Source organism: Leptidea sinapis, chromosome 45, assembly GCF_905404315.1.
Source record: "Leptidea sinapis chromosome 45, ilLepSina1.1, whole genome shotgun sequence".
Lineage (NCBI taxonomy): Eukaryota > Metazoa > Arthropoda > Insecta > Lepidoptera > Pieridae > Leptidea > Leptidea sinapis.
In genome coordinates, this window is record NC_066309.1 from 3,018,080 (window position 1) to 3,037,928 (window position 19,849).

Here is a 19,849-nt window from a genome sequence, read left to right on the forward strand (position 1 = left end):
AACAACTCCTCTGAGCACTCTCCGTGATATATTATAAGGTAGAAGATGCAGATACTTAAATTCAGCACGTTCTAAAAAATACAAGCGAAGTACTTACTTTACTATTACTGCTATGAAATGCCATAATTTAAATCCAATAGAGTAATGGAATATGTTTGCTCACATCGTTTATGGATACATGAGTTATTATTTAGCACTGTATAAATACGAAAACACGTCAACCATAATCATAAGGTACTTATGCCTGTTAAAGTTTAAGCCCAGAAATATATTTTATACAAAACAGTATTTAGATATTGGTTGTTGTATCGCCAAAATGAAGTGATGAATTATCAGGCATTGCAAGCCATGTGTGAGTAGGTAAATGGTTTGTAATAGTTTCATAAAATTGAAGATCATTACCAGATCGCCGGAATAAGTTGGATGAGGGCAGCGCAGGATAGTCATGGCGATCTTTGGCCTTTTTCCAGCAGTGGACGTCTTTCGGCTAAAATGATGATGGTTATACATGACTTGCTCAAGGAGTCTTTAAGTGAAATAAAATACTATGAATGGTAATAAGTTTTATTAATTTATTTTAATTAATCTTGTATAAAAGTAAAAATAATGATAAAACATTTAATCATAGGATTACACAGCACCTTTTATCATGTTTATGTATTATTATTTACAAACTTTGATTACCCAAATAATTTCACAATCTCAATTGATATGATTATTTTAAATTTAGTTTGAGTTATTAATAAACGCGAAGTAAAGTAATTCCAAATCTTTGTCACTACAGACTGGACCTTCAGCTGATGGTAATTGATTGACGCCCTGCCCATTACAATGCAGTGCCGCTCGGGATTCATGAAAAACCCAAAAGTTCTGAGCGGCACTACAATTGCGCTCGTCACCTTGAGACATAAGATGTTAAGTCTCATTTGCCCAGTAATTGCACTAGCTACGGCGCCCTTCAGACCGCAATACGATAATGTTTACACATAACTGCTCGGTACAAATAGGCGCCGTTGTGGTACCCATAATCTAGCCGGTATTCTGTGCAAAAGGAGCCTCCCACTGTGGATGTAATTTTAAACTTGGAAGTAATTTTTACATTGCGTTTATTAATAAAACAGTATATTCCTAACATAGTTAAGACTAGAACCCTAATTTCATTAGTCCTTTCAACACGTTATTATAATATAACAAGGTATAATTAAATTCTTAAATATATGTTTTGAATAATACATAAATAGTTAACAGAGATTCAAATAAATGCGCAATAAGTAATTAGATAGGTACCTACTTATACTAAGGGCGAGAAGTTTAAAGCTTTTTGGAAGAAAATTACACATTCACCGTATTAAATTAGGCTGCCTTGATAAAGATATACAAATGATTTCAGTTTTCTTTAGTGTTAATTCCGCCAATATTTGTTTATAAAAAACAATTCGACACGCGTTTCGCCTCTACACGAGGCATACTCAGGACGTGTTGTCTCGCCAAAATCTGGCACGAGTCTCGTGTGGCGAAACACGTGTCGAATTGTTTTTTATAAACAAATATTGGCGGAATTAACACTAAAGAAAACTTAAATCATTTGTATAATAATGGATTTCCGCAAAGTAACGCCTAATTCAATAAATTTTCTCGATAAAGATATACAATAGTAAAGCTAAGATACACTAGAATAGCAATAGTTTGATTCCATAGAGACACTTCACATGTCAGAACTGCGCAATATACCTATAAGTATAACGGGAACGCGTAGTTTAGCTACTCTACTAACGGCCGTTCCCAATATACTATTTACAGATAGATGTATACTACCTTCTACTGTCAGTAACTAGCTGTCAATAATCTGAAACTGTCCCAATATACCCGATAAGTCATTCTTATCGCCAGTTCACTGTTGCAGTTTCCATACAAAAATTCTATCCCTGGTAAGCTATGCGTCTTCCCATTGACAGACAGCGTGTACGGATAAGATGAGTTACCGTCGATAAGTTTATTGGGACTGAAAAGTCAACGATCTGTTCTCTCAGCCACAAGCGGAGATAGGCTGAATATTGGGAATGGCTGTAAAACACTAGTCAGTCTAACAAGTCCGAAAACAGATGACGCGCGTAGGAAAGCGAAGGCTTCAAGGCTTCTATCACAAGCAATCGAGAAAATAGCGCATAGTTGAAACCTTTTACAAAAAAATAATTATATATCTACAGAATATGAGAAGAAAATTCATTTTTTCATTACATTTCTATTATTTACACACAGTGCAAATAAAAATCACCAAAATACCCCTAACTTTTACAGTTGGAGCCATCATTTAATCTAGATAAAAATTGTACGAAAATTTATTAATTGTACACCAATACTACTTAACATGACATAGTTATGTTGGTTTTATAAAGAAAATTGTATAATGTTTGTAATAAATTAAAAATGCTTCTCATTCTGAACTAAAGCGAGAGAGGTAACCTACTTAGCTCCGCTCGATTCCTCAAGGCCGTTGCCTTTGACGATCTGTATAGCCGAGTGGTTAGCGATCCTACCTACTAAGCTAGAGGTCCCGGTTTCGAATCCCGGTAGGTGCAAGCATTTATATGATGAATATAGAAATTGTCTCAGAGTAATGGATGTTTAAATGTATTTATGTATGTTTAAGTAAGTATATTGTATTAAATATATCATTGTCTTGTAACCCATAACACAGGCTATATATGCTTAACTTGGGGCAAGTTAATTTGTGTAAAAAGTGTGTCAATATTATTAATAAATTATTTAATTACTACCGTGACTACTTCCTACGCCTCTGAGAGACCTTATTATAATAATATTTTCTAGAATTCTTTCCGGAAACTCTGATATTCAGAAGCTTATAAACTTAGATAATTTACACGTTTAGACAGAGCCTCTTGCTGCTAGACAACCGATGAAAACAGGCCAGGTTTATTACTTTAGTGTGCGTGACAACCTACGTCTTACACTCGCAATTCGTATGTCACTTTGTACTAGTGTCCGTGCATTACTCAAAATAGAGGTTAACAGTCAACCTCAATTTTTTTTTCGACGTTTTCAAAGCTGTCACAGTCTATCTAAACGTCTATATGATCTAAGGTTATAAAGTTATTCAGTTATTAGTTTTAAAGTTTAAATTGCGAGGCAAACTTAATTTAACGGAACTCATTTCATATCCTAATTAATATTATAAATACAAATTTGTTTATTCGTTACAATTTCATCCCATACATTACGGAGGTACATTTGATCCCGAAATTCGAAAAATTCCGGAGCTCGGGCAGGGGTTTGGTTGGATTCGCTACTAATATATATGTCTCATGCACGTCAAATACTTGGCAACAACGTGGAGAAGTATTAATAATATATATTAACAATAATTATATTACTCATAACACATAATGTTATTCAAGAAATCGTAACTAATAAATTCCAACGGCGTTAATAACCCTTGATTTAGCAAATAAATTGCGGGTTTTCTAACTAGTATTATTTTTATTAGATATTATTTTTGAATGATTATTTCCTCAGGTACATTATTCATTCATTCTTCACTAACCTTAACATGAACACATGAACACATGTTTTTATGAAAATTATTAAGATACACTAAGCGATAAACTATTTAAAAATAATCACTACAATATGTTATGTTTTTTTTTAAAGTGATAACCCTCACTTCTAGGATAGATAAACAAATAAAATATGAAAAACAAAATTTTATGAACGTTGCGGGATTCGAACCCACGACCTCCGGTGGTCCGTGCCGGTGCTCTAACCAACTGAGCTAACCGTTCGAGTACCGCCTCGTTATAAAATTCTGTTTGATTTGTTCAAAACTCTCAATAATCTCTGTTTAATATAGCATATTAACCGAGAGTTGATAAAGCTGAAATAAAATCAGATAATTAATATTCTATTATTACAAATAGATGTCCACTATACAGGCTGTATTTGTTAAGTGTGACCAGACCATTATAGATCTAAAAAAAATATATTAAAGGAGACCGTTTATTACCCATCTAAAAAACTAGTTACTACATCTATATTTTAATTGAACAATTTTCTATTTACTACAAAATTTTGTATTCAAAGCATCTGTTCGATGTGATGTCCTAATCCTTTATACTAATCTCAAATTAAACGTATGGGAGTGTTTGCAAAATTTTAGATACTAATTATAGATCTCGTTTGATTTTTAAAAAGTTATTGATGTGATTTTACTGATCAGGTAGCGTACTTTCGATATCAGTTTAAAGTTTTTTGATATCTGTCTCCCTCTCTAGTAGTTCCCTCATGAGTGAGGATCGTGGCCATCAACAAGTGGTTACACACTTGGAGTGAACTATTTTATTTACCACTTAGACATCGACAAAACGTGAGAAAAGCCGTATTAATATATAATTTAATAATGACTCACGAAAGTTTTAACAATTTAAGTGAACTTTTTGTTTCAATCGGCTTCTGTCGATCGCGGCCCTGACGATGGAGTTACACCTCGGGGACCAGGAGTCTTTTATTTGGTCGGTCCATCTGTTAGAGAGTAACCCCATTAGTAATGAGAGCCTGGAGAAATTGATAACTGCAATAGTTACGAAATAATAGCCTGGTCACACTTAACTATTACACCCTGCTACACCATATTTGATAGATTACGACTGGCAGATCTACGCTAGACAACAGCTTGTATCTTGAACCATAAAATGTATTATTCGAGGCTATTAATAATAATAGATAAGCTTATTAAAGGCCCGCTGAGTTTTATCTCCAAATATTGCATATTTGTCAACTCTGGTCGAACAGAATATAACTTGTGCCTTGAGTATGTTTGTTTCCATATCTATATATATATATGTACCTTACCTGTATCTGTATATCTGTATATGTACCTTTGTTTCGTATATCCAAACGTTACGTAAAATATGGCAATATTTGTGTACTTAGTGACTACTTAATAGTTATTTATGCAACTGTTGTGTAATATCATCACATGAGTGTTTTAATATCTAATTATCAACAGTTGCATACAAGACTTTATCGACACCCATAATATGAATATGCTCTTTAAGATTCTGAAACAGTTAGCTTAATGCTAACATTAAAACAGCCAGTCCTAGTAGTAACCTAATGTCATCCATTACTGATTATATATAAACAAACTAAGTTTTAATGAAAGAATTATTTATTTTAGTAGTAATTTACATTTTGTGTAGTGCAATTATTAAAATTCACTTAAATATTATGTTCTTTTGCAGCCTTTAAAATATCTGGCGGAGTGCTGTCAAAACTTGAATCGCTCATTTTTGTACACAAAATAATAAAAATATCGAAGAAAAATGGCGGAGATTCGAATAACCTACTTTTTTTACGGTGCGCGACGTTCTGGTCGTTCGGTACGAAAATGTTCTTTTTTGAAATTCATACAGATACCACGCATCGAGCAATAAGAATGTGGCTGTCTGTTGAAACTCTTTGCGCATGAAGGGATCGAAAAAAAAACAAATGAGTGTTGTTATGAAATTCAGTACAACATTACAACACTCGTTTGGATGATGTAATGGTTATTACGACATTGGGTGTTCTAATGTTGGCAATAAGCTAACTGTTTCAGAATCTTTAATAGAGGATTTAAAGCATGGGTGTAGATAAAACAACATACTCAATTCTTTTGATATGTTTTCTTTAACATTCTCATGAGTATATCCTTTATAATTGCACATCTTGTTACCTACTAGTTTATCATCAATTTATCCTTACCTAATTATTTTCATAATAAACAAATAAAAAAAAAATTGAATAGAATTAACCTTTTAAAAGGAGGAATTATTCAAATTAAAATAGCAAGTATAAAGGTATTACCGAATGGGTTTTAGTTGTTTTGATTGTGATATATGGATTAAGATATGATAATACAATAGTGTAATTAATGTGAAATGGAATTATTCATGTGCAGTCTTTCAGGCTATACAGTATTGAGTCAGTCATAAATTTGTACATTTGTCACAAGATTATCTCCAAGGCACGCGTTCAAAGTGCCATATCTGGCCCATGTCACTAACGCACCGCTTAGCTGTCAGTGGATCACCAACGCCATTAGTACTGGTACTAATCAACTGCGTTAGACATAGGCCGTCTGGAGTTTTTAATCGGGGACCTTTCTGGTTCCATACTTGTTTCTTACTTTCATTGCATGTCTTCCAGACAGCTCTTCCGTTACCTTGCTGCAGGCAAAGGCCTTCATCAGCCATTATTCTCCCATCCATTGTATACACAAGCAGTCTCTCCAAGTCAAGATCACTTCCACAGCTGATACCAGCAGCAGGTCCCCCAAGACCAGGTGTTCCCGAACTAACTCCTAAACAGCTACCCTTTTCGCTACGAATTCTCCCAAACCATCTATCGTCAGTTGGGAAGAAATGTTGCGACCAAACGTTCTCTAAGTACCACTTAAAACTTTTACACTGCAGCCGATTCCTGAGCTCCATCCTATCCGATACACTTTGTTGGTCGCGAATCGCCGCAACAGACGGATTGAATTTGAAGAAGAAATCCGCCCATTCGTCCATCCACACTATCGCAGCTCTGGCAAGATTTGAGTTCAGGACTTTCGCAACTCCTCCAGGATACTTGTATGGGCTGTGCCTTCTAAATATATGGCCCACACGAGAACATGGTGTTATTTCAACTCTTGCCCCACACTGCCAAGCACGCCATGAAAGTTCCAAGTTCTCCGCGCCCCATATCACCATGCCTTCATCGTAGCTGCCCAATCGCCAAAATAAACTTTTCCTAACAGCAAATAGCCCTCCTGCCATTGCAGGTGTTGGATAAGGTCTAGATGGATGATTGGTCTTTGTTTGCATTACTTCGGTGCTGGGCATTAACCAGCGGAAATGGAGACGCCAACTAAAAGCGCCCCAGTGAGCATCAATGCTTTTTGTATATGCTAATGTGTCATCAGATAACAGATCTATATGTGGACATATAAATACATCGTCGCTTCCTGCGCGATCTAAAAGTGGCTCCAGCCAACCATTCGTTACCTACAAATTGCATTCCATTAAAAATATGAATAAATTTGTCGCGATCACAAGAGATTATATTTCTAATTAATATAAGTCCACTAGCTGACCCAGCAAACGTTGTATTGCTGATATTAAAATCGCGATACAAAAGTAACTGTTGATTGTAGATGGGTGAAAATTTGAAGTTGTATGTATTTTAAATGCTGACTCATAATCAAACAAATTAAAAAAAAATGTCAAATATATTTAAAAAAAAAATGTCGTGGACCACCCTTAACATTTAGGGGGATGACAAATAGATGTTGTCCGATTCTCAGACCTACCCAATATGAGAATCGGTCAAGCCGTTTCGAAGGAGTTTAACTACAAACACCGCGACATGAGAATTTTATATATTAGATATAATATAAATTATCAATCATGCCTTACGTTGTTAAAAAACTTTATAATTTTTATTGCAATGGGCTCTGAGAGGCAATGTGTCTGTCTGTTTCTGGCGCACCACATTAGTATAATAACCTAGTTTCTCACCTCGCAATGAGCATCAAGAAAGACGAGTACATCTCCTGTCGCTTCCCTCGCTCCCATGAGTCGAGCTCCAACCAAACCCGTTCGATTTGCACTTCTAAGAATTTGTACTTTGTTTAATTTACGAATACCCTCCTCTAATTCTTTACCTAAATACTTTCTATCACTCGCGTCATCCACTAATATAATCTGAAAAAACATAAATGAATATTCGTCGAATGCGCAGCTCAAATAATAAAATCCTCACGGCTATATCTGACGATATCAGGAACCCTACTTGGTGGCCGAAAAGTTGACGTCCAAAGCTAAAATTTTAATTTGGCTCATTTTATTGGCCAATGTTCTGCAAAGTTTTTAAAAATAGTTAGAAGCCATAGGCATATTTTTTGATAACTTGAACATTTTCATATATTTAGCTGGAGCTGTTATCTTGAACTTACGACTCAATTCTAAACTGTTCCGCATTGTCTAAACTATTCATAGTTTCTTATATGGTTATTGCAACTGTAGTTAATAATTCATCAACGATAAAATTAACTAAATGTGTTAAAAAAAATTAGAAAAAAGTCCTAAACCACAATTAGGTGAAAAAAGCTGCTAAAAGGGGAAAAAATCATTATCTCCTAAACTACGCAAAATCCTAGAACATATATAGGGGTGATTCGGATACTCATCACCATGAGGCTTTCAAATTTTAGCTTTGGACGACAACTTCTCGGCCACGCTGTATATACGATGGATATCTGTTCACATGGAGAACAACAAAAAAAAATTGGACTTGTAATAAATATTATGACGTTTTTAAATTTTGGAAACCACACCCCTATACAATGATGGTTTTCTAGCTTTTAAGTTTACTTTTAATTAGAATAAGCAAACTATGGGCCTGAAATAAAAGAATAATATTATTATTATATTCATTATATTTGAGAAGAAACTTGAGTGAATTTTTCTGTACTATTTGAAAAATTAAAACGCGTTAGAACCGAATTTTTACGTTGATTATCTAAGCCAATGTTTTGTTGTACTTTCAGAACAACATTTTAGCGGGACTTAAGTTCACACTTGACAGGAGTCGAGAAAGTAATATTCATAGTTGTTATTAGGAATATTAGCGCCATTTCATGTTATTTTTTACGGCCGTTTTCAATAACGTATAATTACAGATAAATCCATGGTTATGTTCAATATAGTTTAGATATTAGACGATAGGTTATTGAAATGTAAGTAAGCGTAAAAGGATAGATTTGTCTACCTCTAGAGTCTAGTAAGTTAAACTTTTTTTTTTATGGAATAGGAGGACAAACGAGCGTACGGGTCACCTGGTGTTAAGTGATCACCGCCGCCCACACTCTCCTGCAACACCAGAGGAATCACAAGAGCGTTGCCGGCCTTTAAGGAAGGTGTACGCGCTTTTCTTGAAGGTACCCATGTCGTATCGTCCCGGAAACACCGCACAAGGAAGCTCATTCCACAGCTTCGTGGTACGAGGAAGAAAGCTAAAACTAAGGATAGATAGCTTATTGAAAACGGGCGTTAGTAGAGTCGGTATTTGCTATAGATAGGTGGGTTTTGGGAAATAATATATTGCATGTGAATTTCTTTAAATAATGCAATACTTCATCTTTTCTTCACAGGATTACCGACAATTTATTCTCAGTCATATAGCACATAATATGTATATCAACAGACGGAGTGCGTGCGGGCCACATGATCACTTAATTCAAAGTTGCCAAGCTTTTGAAAATTAATAATGCACTTTTGACAAGTGAAACAAATTCAATAAGTTGTAACATCTCTAGGTGTTTTCTGCGCTCTTAGATGACCCTGATGTGAAGTGGCATATATATAAACCTTTAGTGATAATAATCTCTACAATGTAACACATTACAAACAAGCTACCGGCTCCTTTACACCGGATGCCGGCTACACTATGGGTACCACAACGGCGCCTATTTCTGCCGTGAAGCAGTAATGTGTAAGAATTACTGTGTTTCGTTCTGAAGGACGCCTTAGCTAGTGAAATTATTGGGCAACTGAGACTTGGCAACTTATGTCTCAAGGTAACGAGGCCATTGTAGTGCCGCTCAGAATTTTTTGGGTTTTTCAATAATCCTGAGCGGCACTACATTGTAATGGGCAGGTGGTATCAATTACCATCAGCTGAACGTCTCGTCCCTTATTTTCATAAAAATCATAAAAGCTAAGGCTTACCCGACCTTTGACCTGGGACCTAAGGTGACAGGTTTTATAATATGTTTAATGTCAAGTTTATATTATTATTCTATGTTGGATATTAATATCACTTACTGAAAGCCTTTATAAGTGGAACCCTATGATAAAATATACATTACACCTGAGAGAAATGGGCACTAGAAACTCAGCAGACCTTTTTTGAGATAAAATTGTATTACATAGAATGTTTATTCCAACAAATTGAGGTGAACCCCTTTCAAATGTGATCATAACATGGTAAACTTGTAATAACACCTTTCAGAATAGCAGTTTTGCATTTGAATAAGAATTTTCTATCACATGAATTCTCATTTCATCAAAAATTATATTTGATAAAAAACTCAAAAAACTAATTATATTTACAAATATATATATATATATAGGGACAAGACCAGTTCGGAAATTCAGCTGATGGTAATTGATACGTCATGCCCATTACAATGCAGTGCCACTCAGGATTCTTAAAAACCCAAAAATTCTGAGTCACCTTGAGATATAAGATGTTAAGTCTCACTTGCCCAGTAATTTCACTAGCTACGGCACCGTTCAAACCAAAACACAGTAATGTGTACACATTACCGCTTCACGGCAGAAATAGGTGCGGTTGTGGTAGCCAAAATCTAGCCGGCATCCTGTGTAAAGGAGCCTCTTACTGGTAAATACTCATACATGCTAATAAAATAAATCAGTCTGTTTTAAAATTAGTTAGTAACCACTTACTTGTTTTAATAGAACTACAGGAGACCTCAAAATAACCGACATCACAGTTCTCATCAGTGTGGACCAGGCCTCGTTATGGAAGACTATTATTACACTTGCGGTCGGCAAGTTTTCAATGATATATTGCACATTTCTGCAACTATAAAAAGATTTGATATTAATATCGAATTTCTATACAATAGCTATACTATCATAGGATACCAAAGGCACCCAAATTTCAACTGGTTATACAAAGAACTGTTTCTGGTTCACCATATAAATAAATGGAATTTATTTTCTCAAAATTGGTTGCTTTAGAATTCTTTTTGATGTCAGTTAAAATACTACTATCGCTTCGGAAATAAATGGCGCTCTGAAAAGAAGAAACAGCGCAACAAACTCTCTCCAGTTTTTTTTTTTTTTGCGGTATTTTTAATAAAATATACAATTATTACAAAAGTTATTGCTTTAAAATAATCACAATCTAGTCCCAGGCTGCCCGAACGCTTAAATATTCAGCTGTGGAGTAGTAGGATTTACGACAGTGCCTGAGAATACCGGAACAGCGACTGGGGCTTTATTATAAAAGTGTGTACATTTTAATTCATAAAAAGATATCTTCACCTAGTTTCATTTTATGGAAAAGGAGGAAAAACAATTGCGCGGGTCACCTGGTGTTAAGTGATCACCGCCGCCCACAGTCTCTTGCAACACCAGAGGAATCACAGGAGCGTTGCCGGCCTTTAAGGCGGTGCCGCGCTTTTTTTGAAGGACTTATGTCGTATTGTCCCGGAAACACCGCACAAGGAAGCTCATTCTACAGCTTTGTAGTATGTGGAAGAAAGTCCCTTCAAAACCGCACTGTGGAGGACGGCCACACATCCAGATGGTGGGGATGATATCCTAATTTGTGGCGTGTCGTGCGGAGGTGGAATTCGGCGGAAATTCCGAGGAATCAGGTGAAATAGCTCTTTGGAACACTCCCCGTGATAAATATAGTAGAAGTACGAAGTAGAAGTAAGAAGTAGAAGGCAGACAATGTAGCGATGTCTCTATGCAACACCAAGTGATCCAGCCACTCACAGAGCACTGTTTCATGTTGTTTTTTGTACAAATTTTGTATAATGAACAACTGAGTTATCTGATATTTCCTGATTCTGTAATATCCAGGGTAGGTATATGAGGATCATCGGCCATGAGATTTACTTGACAATTATGAAGTTTGCATTCCGCTATGTTTCACTAAGTCTATTTTACGTGTGTTTCACTTAATCACTTTAACATTAGTCAACAGCTCCTGAAGCTGAAAAAGGGGGTCAAAGTGATTTAGTGGGACTATTTTTACTTAGCAAAATTAACACTAAAGATCATGATTTATGACATTTTTAATAGCAATGGATTTCCACCTGATTGTAATTCTTATTAATCCTACTAATATTATAAATGTGAAAGTTTGTATGTCCGGATGTATGTTTGAACTTCTTTAAAGCAAAATCTACTGAAAAGATTTTGATGAAACTTTACAATAATATAGCTTACACACCAGAATAACAAATAGGCTATAATTCATAAAACTATAGTGTGAATTATACAAAATATAAAAGAAGTGTGATTGTTACTAATGAATACAACTAGCGCCATCTCTTATCAACTAGCAAGAAAAAGTACAATACAATTTATATGGCAAAACAATGTTTGCCGGGTCAGCTAATTAATAATAAATTCTTAACCCTGATTTGATAACAGAGAGGTAAGTTTTGAGTTTTATATCTGTTCTTACCCTTACATCAGGTGACCCACATTACAAAATTGTGTTGAATGGTGGGCCTTAAGTAATTGAATTTAAAGATTATTTTTAGAGAATGACTGTCATACAGTATGTATTTTACATCTATGAATTAAATGTAGCCACATACTTGTTATAAAATTTGCTGACGATATACAAAACATGAAAAAAATCGGTGCACTAGTTAGGTCAAAAAGTAGACTTTTAATTTTGAGCGAATATTAACATGCTGTACATTGTACAATCGGGTCACGAGGTCACTGGTTCAACACTCATTGAACTTGAATCTTTGCACATCAAAATTAGATGTTGCCATACCGCGTGCTTCAAGTTCAAAGAAGCTGGTCGTTTGTCGGATAGAACACAAGCGACGTTGCCTGTTCGCTTCTCGCGGTGACTTCAAACGTGTCGGAGCTAAAGTGAAAGAACGCGGACAGGCTTAGGGTAGGGCACAACCTATCGATAAATAGCTTCTTTTGACAATTCGTGATAATTATTTTGACATTAATATAAACCATAATTCTAAATACATCACTCAAGACGTAACAGTTACTTGGTTTTACTTTAAATATTTTTGTGTTATCATTTACCTTAGTATATGAACCAGGTGAAATACCATGAAAAATTGTATATTATGTTGTCACAATATATATTTAAAATGATTTGGTCATATTATTCAGTATAAAATCCAGTATAAAATTAAAAAAAAATAGAAACAAAATTTATATGTGTATGGAACAATTGCCTTCCAGGAAAATCCAAATGTTTTGAGTTTTCTTTAGTGTTAATTCCGCCAAATATTTGTTTATCAAATAATTCGACTAGTGTTTCGCCTCTACATGAGGCATCCTCAGGAGATGTTGAATCCTCGCCAAACTCTGGCATGACGCAAGTATCGTTACTTAGCGGAAGTCCAAAATTATGAACACATTCGGATAATGAAGGATTTCCGCAAAGTAACGCCTACTTCATTATATTCCAGGAATATATTAAATATAAAAACACATATATATTATATACCTCTCACTCCTCATATCTGGAAGACTCCTGTTGATAGATATTTTGTCACTTACAAGAATATTATAAGAGTGTAAAGGATATAATTCTCTTGCTGTTATTATTTCACGCTGAGATAGCTGCACTGGCCTTCCACCCTCACCAGCTCCGTCAACCGGTGCATAATTATTACTATGTACCACTTCTGAAAATTTTAACATAGATAATATATATTATGCATGTAAAGGTAATGACAAACCTTGTTCATTAATATACCATATTATGTAATTTATCCAACACATTCGCATTTTAGGTGCACTAAGTTTTGAATTAAGAATTCACACATTTCATTAGCAATTATTAATATATTTTTGGATTTAATTGGAACAAGACTGTAATAGCCTAAGATCCCACCACTTGATTCTGCAGGTACATGTTTTTTTGATTAAACTAATTTTAAGTGAACTTAGGGAGTAAGCAATGTATTATATAATATAGTAAATATAAAAAACTTCAATTTTGTTTCTTCTTCTTCGTTAGATTTCTCTTGACAGACTAGTAGTGGTCATATCGACGATTCTACACAAGTTGTCTCTGGCTGATGCTTCTCTGGCACATATGTTGAGGGTTGTGTTGGTTAGGTCTTTGGTCTGGTCTGTCCAGCGCATAGGAGAGCGTCCTCTTGCGGCGTTGCTTACTGCCGTTGACCATTCCCTGAACAACAAGTGTCTCTATGGCATGCTTTCCACCTCGCATGATATGTCCGAAGTATCTGAGAGTACCCTCAGATACTTCAATTTTGTATTAAAATGAAAAAAAACAGAAGCCTACAATTTATCAACAAAAATGTACCTGTTTACACCTGGCAATGTTTATGTTGCACTCGAATGAGAGCTGGTTTCCTTTAAAATTACGTACAATTAGTTAAAAATACATATGGGTGCTATTTACATCAGAAAATTAATTATACTAAAATTAATTACAGGTACTTGGGGCAAAATTTTTATAGGCAACCTATGAATACATTGCTTACTCCCTAACGGCGGTTCCCAATATACTATCTACAGATAGAGATGAATTACTACCTTCTACTGTCAGTTATTAGCTGTCAATAATCTGAAGCTGGCCCAATATAACCGATAAGTCATTCTTATCGCCTTATATCGGGACGCATGAATTGTAAATTCCATACAAACTTCTATAGCTGGCAAGCTCTATGTCGTCCCATTGACAGACAGCATGTAGGGATAAGGTGAGTTACCATTGATAAATTTATTGGGACAGAAAAGTCAATTATAGTTATGATTTTCATCTCAAGTAAGAGATAGACTGAATATTGAAAACGGCCGTATTCATTTAAAATTTGTTTAATCAAAAAAACATGTAACTACAGAATTGAGCTGTGATCAAGGAATATAAGTCAGCTGCATGAATGGATGAGAAGTAATCACAGCTGCTAGCATAGCTAACTTAAGGTAAACACATATTTTAAGTTAATTAAACTTAAACCACATAGGAGTTTAATGCTACAGGTATTAAATGCTTAAACTCTGTGTTATGTTGACTATAACTAAATGGTGTATAAAGTGATATTATGATAGTTACAATAACCTTGAGATAGATTTCCTCCTGAATTCCCTCCAACATAATGACCCACAACCACTCTCATTCCACTGTTATCCACATATGAGTCTTTATCATACTGCAAGCTAAAACATAAATTAATTCTTTGAATATATATATTCTTTGCATATTGTTATATCTTGTAATTGTAAGCAAATTAAATTTGTACCTTTCATACCAAGGTTTGGTCTTATTTTTTTGTATTGAATTATATAAAAGTAAACTGACATAAAACATAGCATTTATGAGAATGATTAAAATGAAGATCAGACTAGTTATTTTTTTTCTTCGGCCTCTGCAAAACAAACTCCATAACTGCTAAAATAAAAAAATATATTCAACTAACTCAGGACATTTTCAACCATATATTTTATTTTATATTCAAACATGTTACATACTTTGTTAATCATTTTTAGTTATAATAGTTAAATCATATCATTCTATCCATTTATAATTTATATGAATTGTGAATGACTATTTGAATTTGTAAATAAAAAATTTCTTTGGCTTTGTCTGTGCCTTAGACTATAGTTAAACTCTATCTACGGCCTGGGGGACAGACGCCATTGACGTTTTCAGAAGACTGTAGTGCCATCTGTTAGTTGGCACGAAAATGAAAGCTTTGTCAGCTGTCACTCGCTTTGAAACCTTTTAACTTATTTTTATTTGTGTTACTGCCTACTGGTCATAAAATGGCGGCTACGCCTAGCGTTTGCACATGTATGTAGCTCTCATGTTCCATTTTGCATATTTAAACTACTAAATCTATTCTTTATGTTCTATGTTGTGACAAAATTAGATAACTCTACGCGCAATTTCAACATGGTAAAAAATTGCAATACCTACATTAAAAAGTAGAGTTAGTTATTTAAATGCGTCAGAACATTAAAAATTAATTTTTTAATTTCGAGCTTATATATAGTTATTTTCGGGGCCAATCTCCAGATGACGCCAGCTTTCAAATAGACAGAATGCGTAGAGAGGGCTCATCAAACTTAGCCCCCCAAAAAAATTTTTTTCTATTTTTGAATTTTCAATATCACATATCGTTAGTTCGTAGTTTGTTCTTAATTGTTCGCTATAAATAATTGTTTGTTTTTTTGTAGTTTATTTAAAAACAATTAATTAAAAATGGGGGGAAACGCCTTCTATTTGGTTCTAGTTCTTTGTTTTAACTGTTTTGTTCTTCGTTGTTTTAACTGTTCTAACATCCTCACCATCTGGATGTGTCTGCGGTCCTCCACAGTGCGGTTTTCAAGGAGCTTTCTTCCACGTACTACAAATCTGTGGAATGAGCTTCCTTGTGCGGTGTTTCAGGGACGATACGACATGGGTACCTTCAAAAAAAGCACGTACACCTTCCTTAAAGGCCGGCAACGCTCCTGTGATTCCTCTGGTGTTGCAAGAGATTGTGGGCGGCGGTGATCACTTAACAACAGGTGACCCGTACGCTTGTTTGTCCTCCTATTCCATAAAAAAAAAAGGATATTCAATCGCTTGTATATGTACCACAACGTAAACGTTGAAACTGTGTAGGTACACCCCAACCTATCGTGATATCGTTCAAAGCCCGACGTGGCAAACGACAACAAACCATATGAACGCTCGTCGTTCAGGTCTAGATTGCTCATCAATAGATCCTACAGCGAAGTCTGTCCGTGATATTAATTTATATATAATTTAGAAGTTTATGCGCGGCACCTTGATGAGTTCAACACAAATTTCAGTAAACAAATAAAAAAGCGCTATTTATCTGTCTCGCACTACAAAAAAATACTACTGAACACGATATTAAGAACAATATAATAATAATAATAATAAATCTTTATTTCGAGTATCATGACTCATATTAATTGTTCGTAATACAGCAAACTTATTTTCTATGTTAGTACTTATCCTAAACCTATTACTTATTAAGTTACAGATGTGTGTCACCGCTGCACCATTCCGTTAGAAATACTGCAGCAATGACCCACATATCTTCAATCCAACCTGCTCGCAATCATCTTTAGAATGCTGTTGGTACTGCCCCGCACTCTGCTCACCAGGGATTCACATCTTTTCCGTACAGTCGCATAAAAACAGTCGACCCGTGCTTCCGCGAACATCCCTGATGCGCTACAAAATCGGGGCAGCCCCATCAGCACCCTGAAAGCATTTTATATTCAACACGAAGCGCGTTGTAGGATTTTTGAGAGTACATGGCCCACAGGTTGCACGTGTAGAAAGTTGTACAAAAGGCTCTGAACAGCGTAATCTTGACGCTGTTTGAGCAACGCACGAATCTGCTAGCCAGCATATTCGCTCTCACTGACAACGCCCTCCGTTCTCTCTCGATTTCCGTGTCGTCCCTGAGGTCGGAAGTCAACATATGGCCAAGATATTTAAACGTAGATACTCTCTCCAACGCTGTACCATTGAGCATTACAGGTGGTACTTCATTTGGTGTTTTACCACCGGCCTCAAAGACCATCACTTTACTTTTTTTAGCGTTATAGGCAAGACCATGTCCTCCCACATAAGCCTCACATATGGCCATCAGTTGTCTGAGACCACAAATAGACGTACTGAGCAGCACTATGTCGTCTGCGTAGCTTATATTGTTGACACAAGTTCCGTCTATGAAGCAGCTGACCCTGGTGCCACTGAGCTCGTCAATCAAATCATTTACATATAGGTTGAAGAGCGTTGGTGAGCTCAATCCTCCCTACCTCACCCCGCACTCCAACCCACATGGATCTGACAAGACTCCCGCCCATCTGACATGGCTGACCTGGTTTTCATAGCAAAATTTGAAAATATTGATGATCTCAGAAGGTATTCCAACCTCTCCCATTTTTTGCCATAAGATATCGTATGAAACCAGATAAAACGCCTTCGACAAGTCAAGAAAACAGGCATAAACTGGAGTCTTGCGCTTAGTATAGTATGTGACAGCACTCTCAACACATAGTATAGCACTCTCTGTAGACAATCCAGGTTGAAATCCAAACTGGTTGTCATGAGGCTTTATAAACTTATTTAACTGCATATTAAGCATGCTGTCAAACACCTTTGAGATGACCGTAGCCAATGAAATTGGTTGTTTTTATCAGCCAGGTCGCTGGTTTTGTTTTTTACAATAGGCACAACTATTGTACGTATCATCTCGTCCGGCATAAAACTATGACTCACACAAAAGCTGTACAGCATTGACAAAACCCTGGGAAGATGTGTCCCAGCATATTGAAGATGCTCAATGCTCAGTCCGTCATGGCCTGGATATTTACCTCTGGTCATATGTTTGATGGTATGTGCTATTTCTTTACACTTGAAATTGATATCAATTTCCATGTTGGACTGAACATTGAGCACCGATTCAGAAGTCCCCCGTAGCGGCTTCACACAAAAGTGGTCCATAAACATATTACATATAGTTTCAGGCTCACACACGCCACCAACGCTCACAGGGAGGGACGGCTTACTGTTCATTCTATTGGTATTCTTCCAAAACCCGCGAAAATCATTTTTCGAATGGTGCGAAGCTAGAATATCCATTTTAATTTGATCCTGACGGTTTTGACACCATTTTAAACGAGATTTGAAAATTCTTCTAGCCTCGCACATTTCCCTATAAACATATCCTGAGGTTGGCCTCCCATACCACAGCCACCACCGAAACTTTTGCCTTGCCTCCCCGTGCGCTTCGGCTACATGCTTATTCCAGCCTATCACTCTCTTTTTGGCTACACGGTACATACTCTTTCGACCCGCCCCGGAAGCCTCAATTAAAGCTTTAACGATGTCACTGTACAACTTAGTTATGGCATTTCTATGCTCAGAGTCGTTACAAGTATGGTCACAGCAATACTGAAGCCCATGTGGGAAGTCAATTAGTCTTAGCCTTTCATGACATTCCCTCTGGTATGTATTTATTTGCACTTGGCTACTCTCTCCCCAATAAACCTCATTTAGAGAGGTATTTTTACAAACTTTCTTTGGTAATAACACGTTTGAATTACATTCTACGACCAGAGGAAAGTGGTCAGGCCATAATACATCATATAATACATAAACGTTACTCACAGAGTCAAGAGCGGCTTTAGTAGTTAAACAATGATCGAGCCACCGCTTGGATCCGTGAGTTTCACTTATAAATGTATATGTCTCGGACCGTAAACCTAATATCTCAGTATCAACACAAGTCCACTCTTGTTCTAAGCAGAACTGAGTAAGTTCATGGTAAAACCGCTCAAAAGGGTGTGCATTGTAGTCCCCAAGTATGTATACGTAGTTTTCCCCATAACTGTCAATAATAGCACTTACCGAACTTAGTACGTCCGTAAAATCCATTAGGTTTGCAAGTGAATCCGTAGGCATATATACACTCATCACTACGAACGATTTCTCTTGTAACACTACTTTGATAGCGCAAATACGCGGGTTATTACACTGAATAATGGACACATTTTGAAAAACACTACGTTTCCACAACAGCGCAACGCCTCCGTATGGTCTCCCACGTAGAATACCAGTAGAAGTGTCTATCGCAGATACTCCTGTGGAGCTGAAGTCCTCGCTTATTGTGTCAAGGAAACAAAGCTCCTCCTTGAGCAACCAGCATTCTTGTAAAGCGATTAAATGTGAGGATTTACATAGCTCACGAATACATTGTGCAGAACGCTTTACATTCTTACAATTAAATGAAACAAATTTACATGTTATGTTTTTATCCATTAACAATAGGCAAGTTTTTCAGCGCCACCTGTGTGATAGGTGTTTCATTTGATTTTAATTTGGGTTTAAGCTTAAAGTGCACAAATCGTCGAAAAATAATTCCCTGTGGCCATAGATTCTCATCAAGGTTCAAAGGTAGCTTGCTTTGTGAAACAAAAATCTTATAAGCGTCGTGTTCACATTGCCGTTTAATTGAATTTTTCTCTAGACTCACAATACTTTCCTGAGTTTTATTCTC

General features: G+C 36.0%; 1 protein-coding gene across 2 annotated transcripts; it reads right to left on the reverse strand.

Annotated features, from left to right (window-relative positions):
• Window positions 1-550: 550 nt before the first annotated feature.
• On the reverse strand, window positions 551-15,425 carry LOC126977473 (polypeptide N-acetylgalactosaminyltransferase 3-like). 2 transcript variants are annotated; one of them, XM_050826306.1, is made up of 7 exons: window positions 15,294-15,425; window positions 15,065-15,210; window positions 14,884-14,981; window positions 13,297-13,477; window positions 10,512-10,650; window positions 7,560-7,745; window positions 551-7,046 (listed from the first exon to the last, which is right to left on the reverse strand). In XM_050826306.1, exons 1-7 carry the CDS (start codon window positions 15,303-15,305, stop codon window positions 6,012-6,014), a joined length of 1,797 nt encoding a protein of 598 aa, XP_050682263.1. In that variant the 5' UTR covers window positions 15,306-15,425; the 3' UTR covers window positions 551-6,011. The 2 variants fall into 2 exon arrangements, with proteins under 2 accessions (XP_050682263.1, XP_050682262.1); XM_050826305.1 differs by having other exon boundaries at window positions 15,065-15,213; window positions 15,294-15,409.
• Between the last annotated feature and the right edge of the window lie 4,424 nt (window positions 15,426-19,849).

Coding starts and splice junctions, on each gene's coding strand:
- LOC126977473 (XM_050826305.1), bottom strand. Junction 13,478..14,883: donor AGGAGGAAATCTATCTCAAG/GTTATTGTAACT, acceptor TAAAATTTTCAG/AAGTGGTACATAGTAATAAT. Junction 7,746..10,511: donor CTGTAGTTCTATTAAAACAA/GTAAGTGGTTAC, acceptor ATGTTTTTTCAG/ATTATATTAGTGGATGACGC.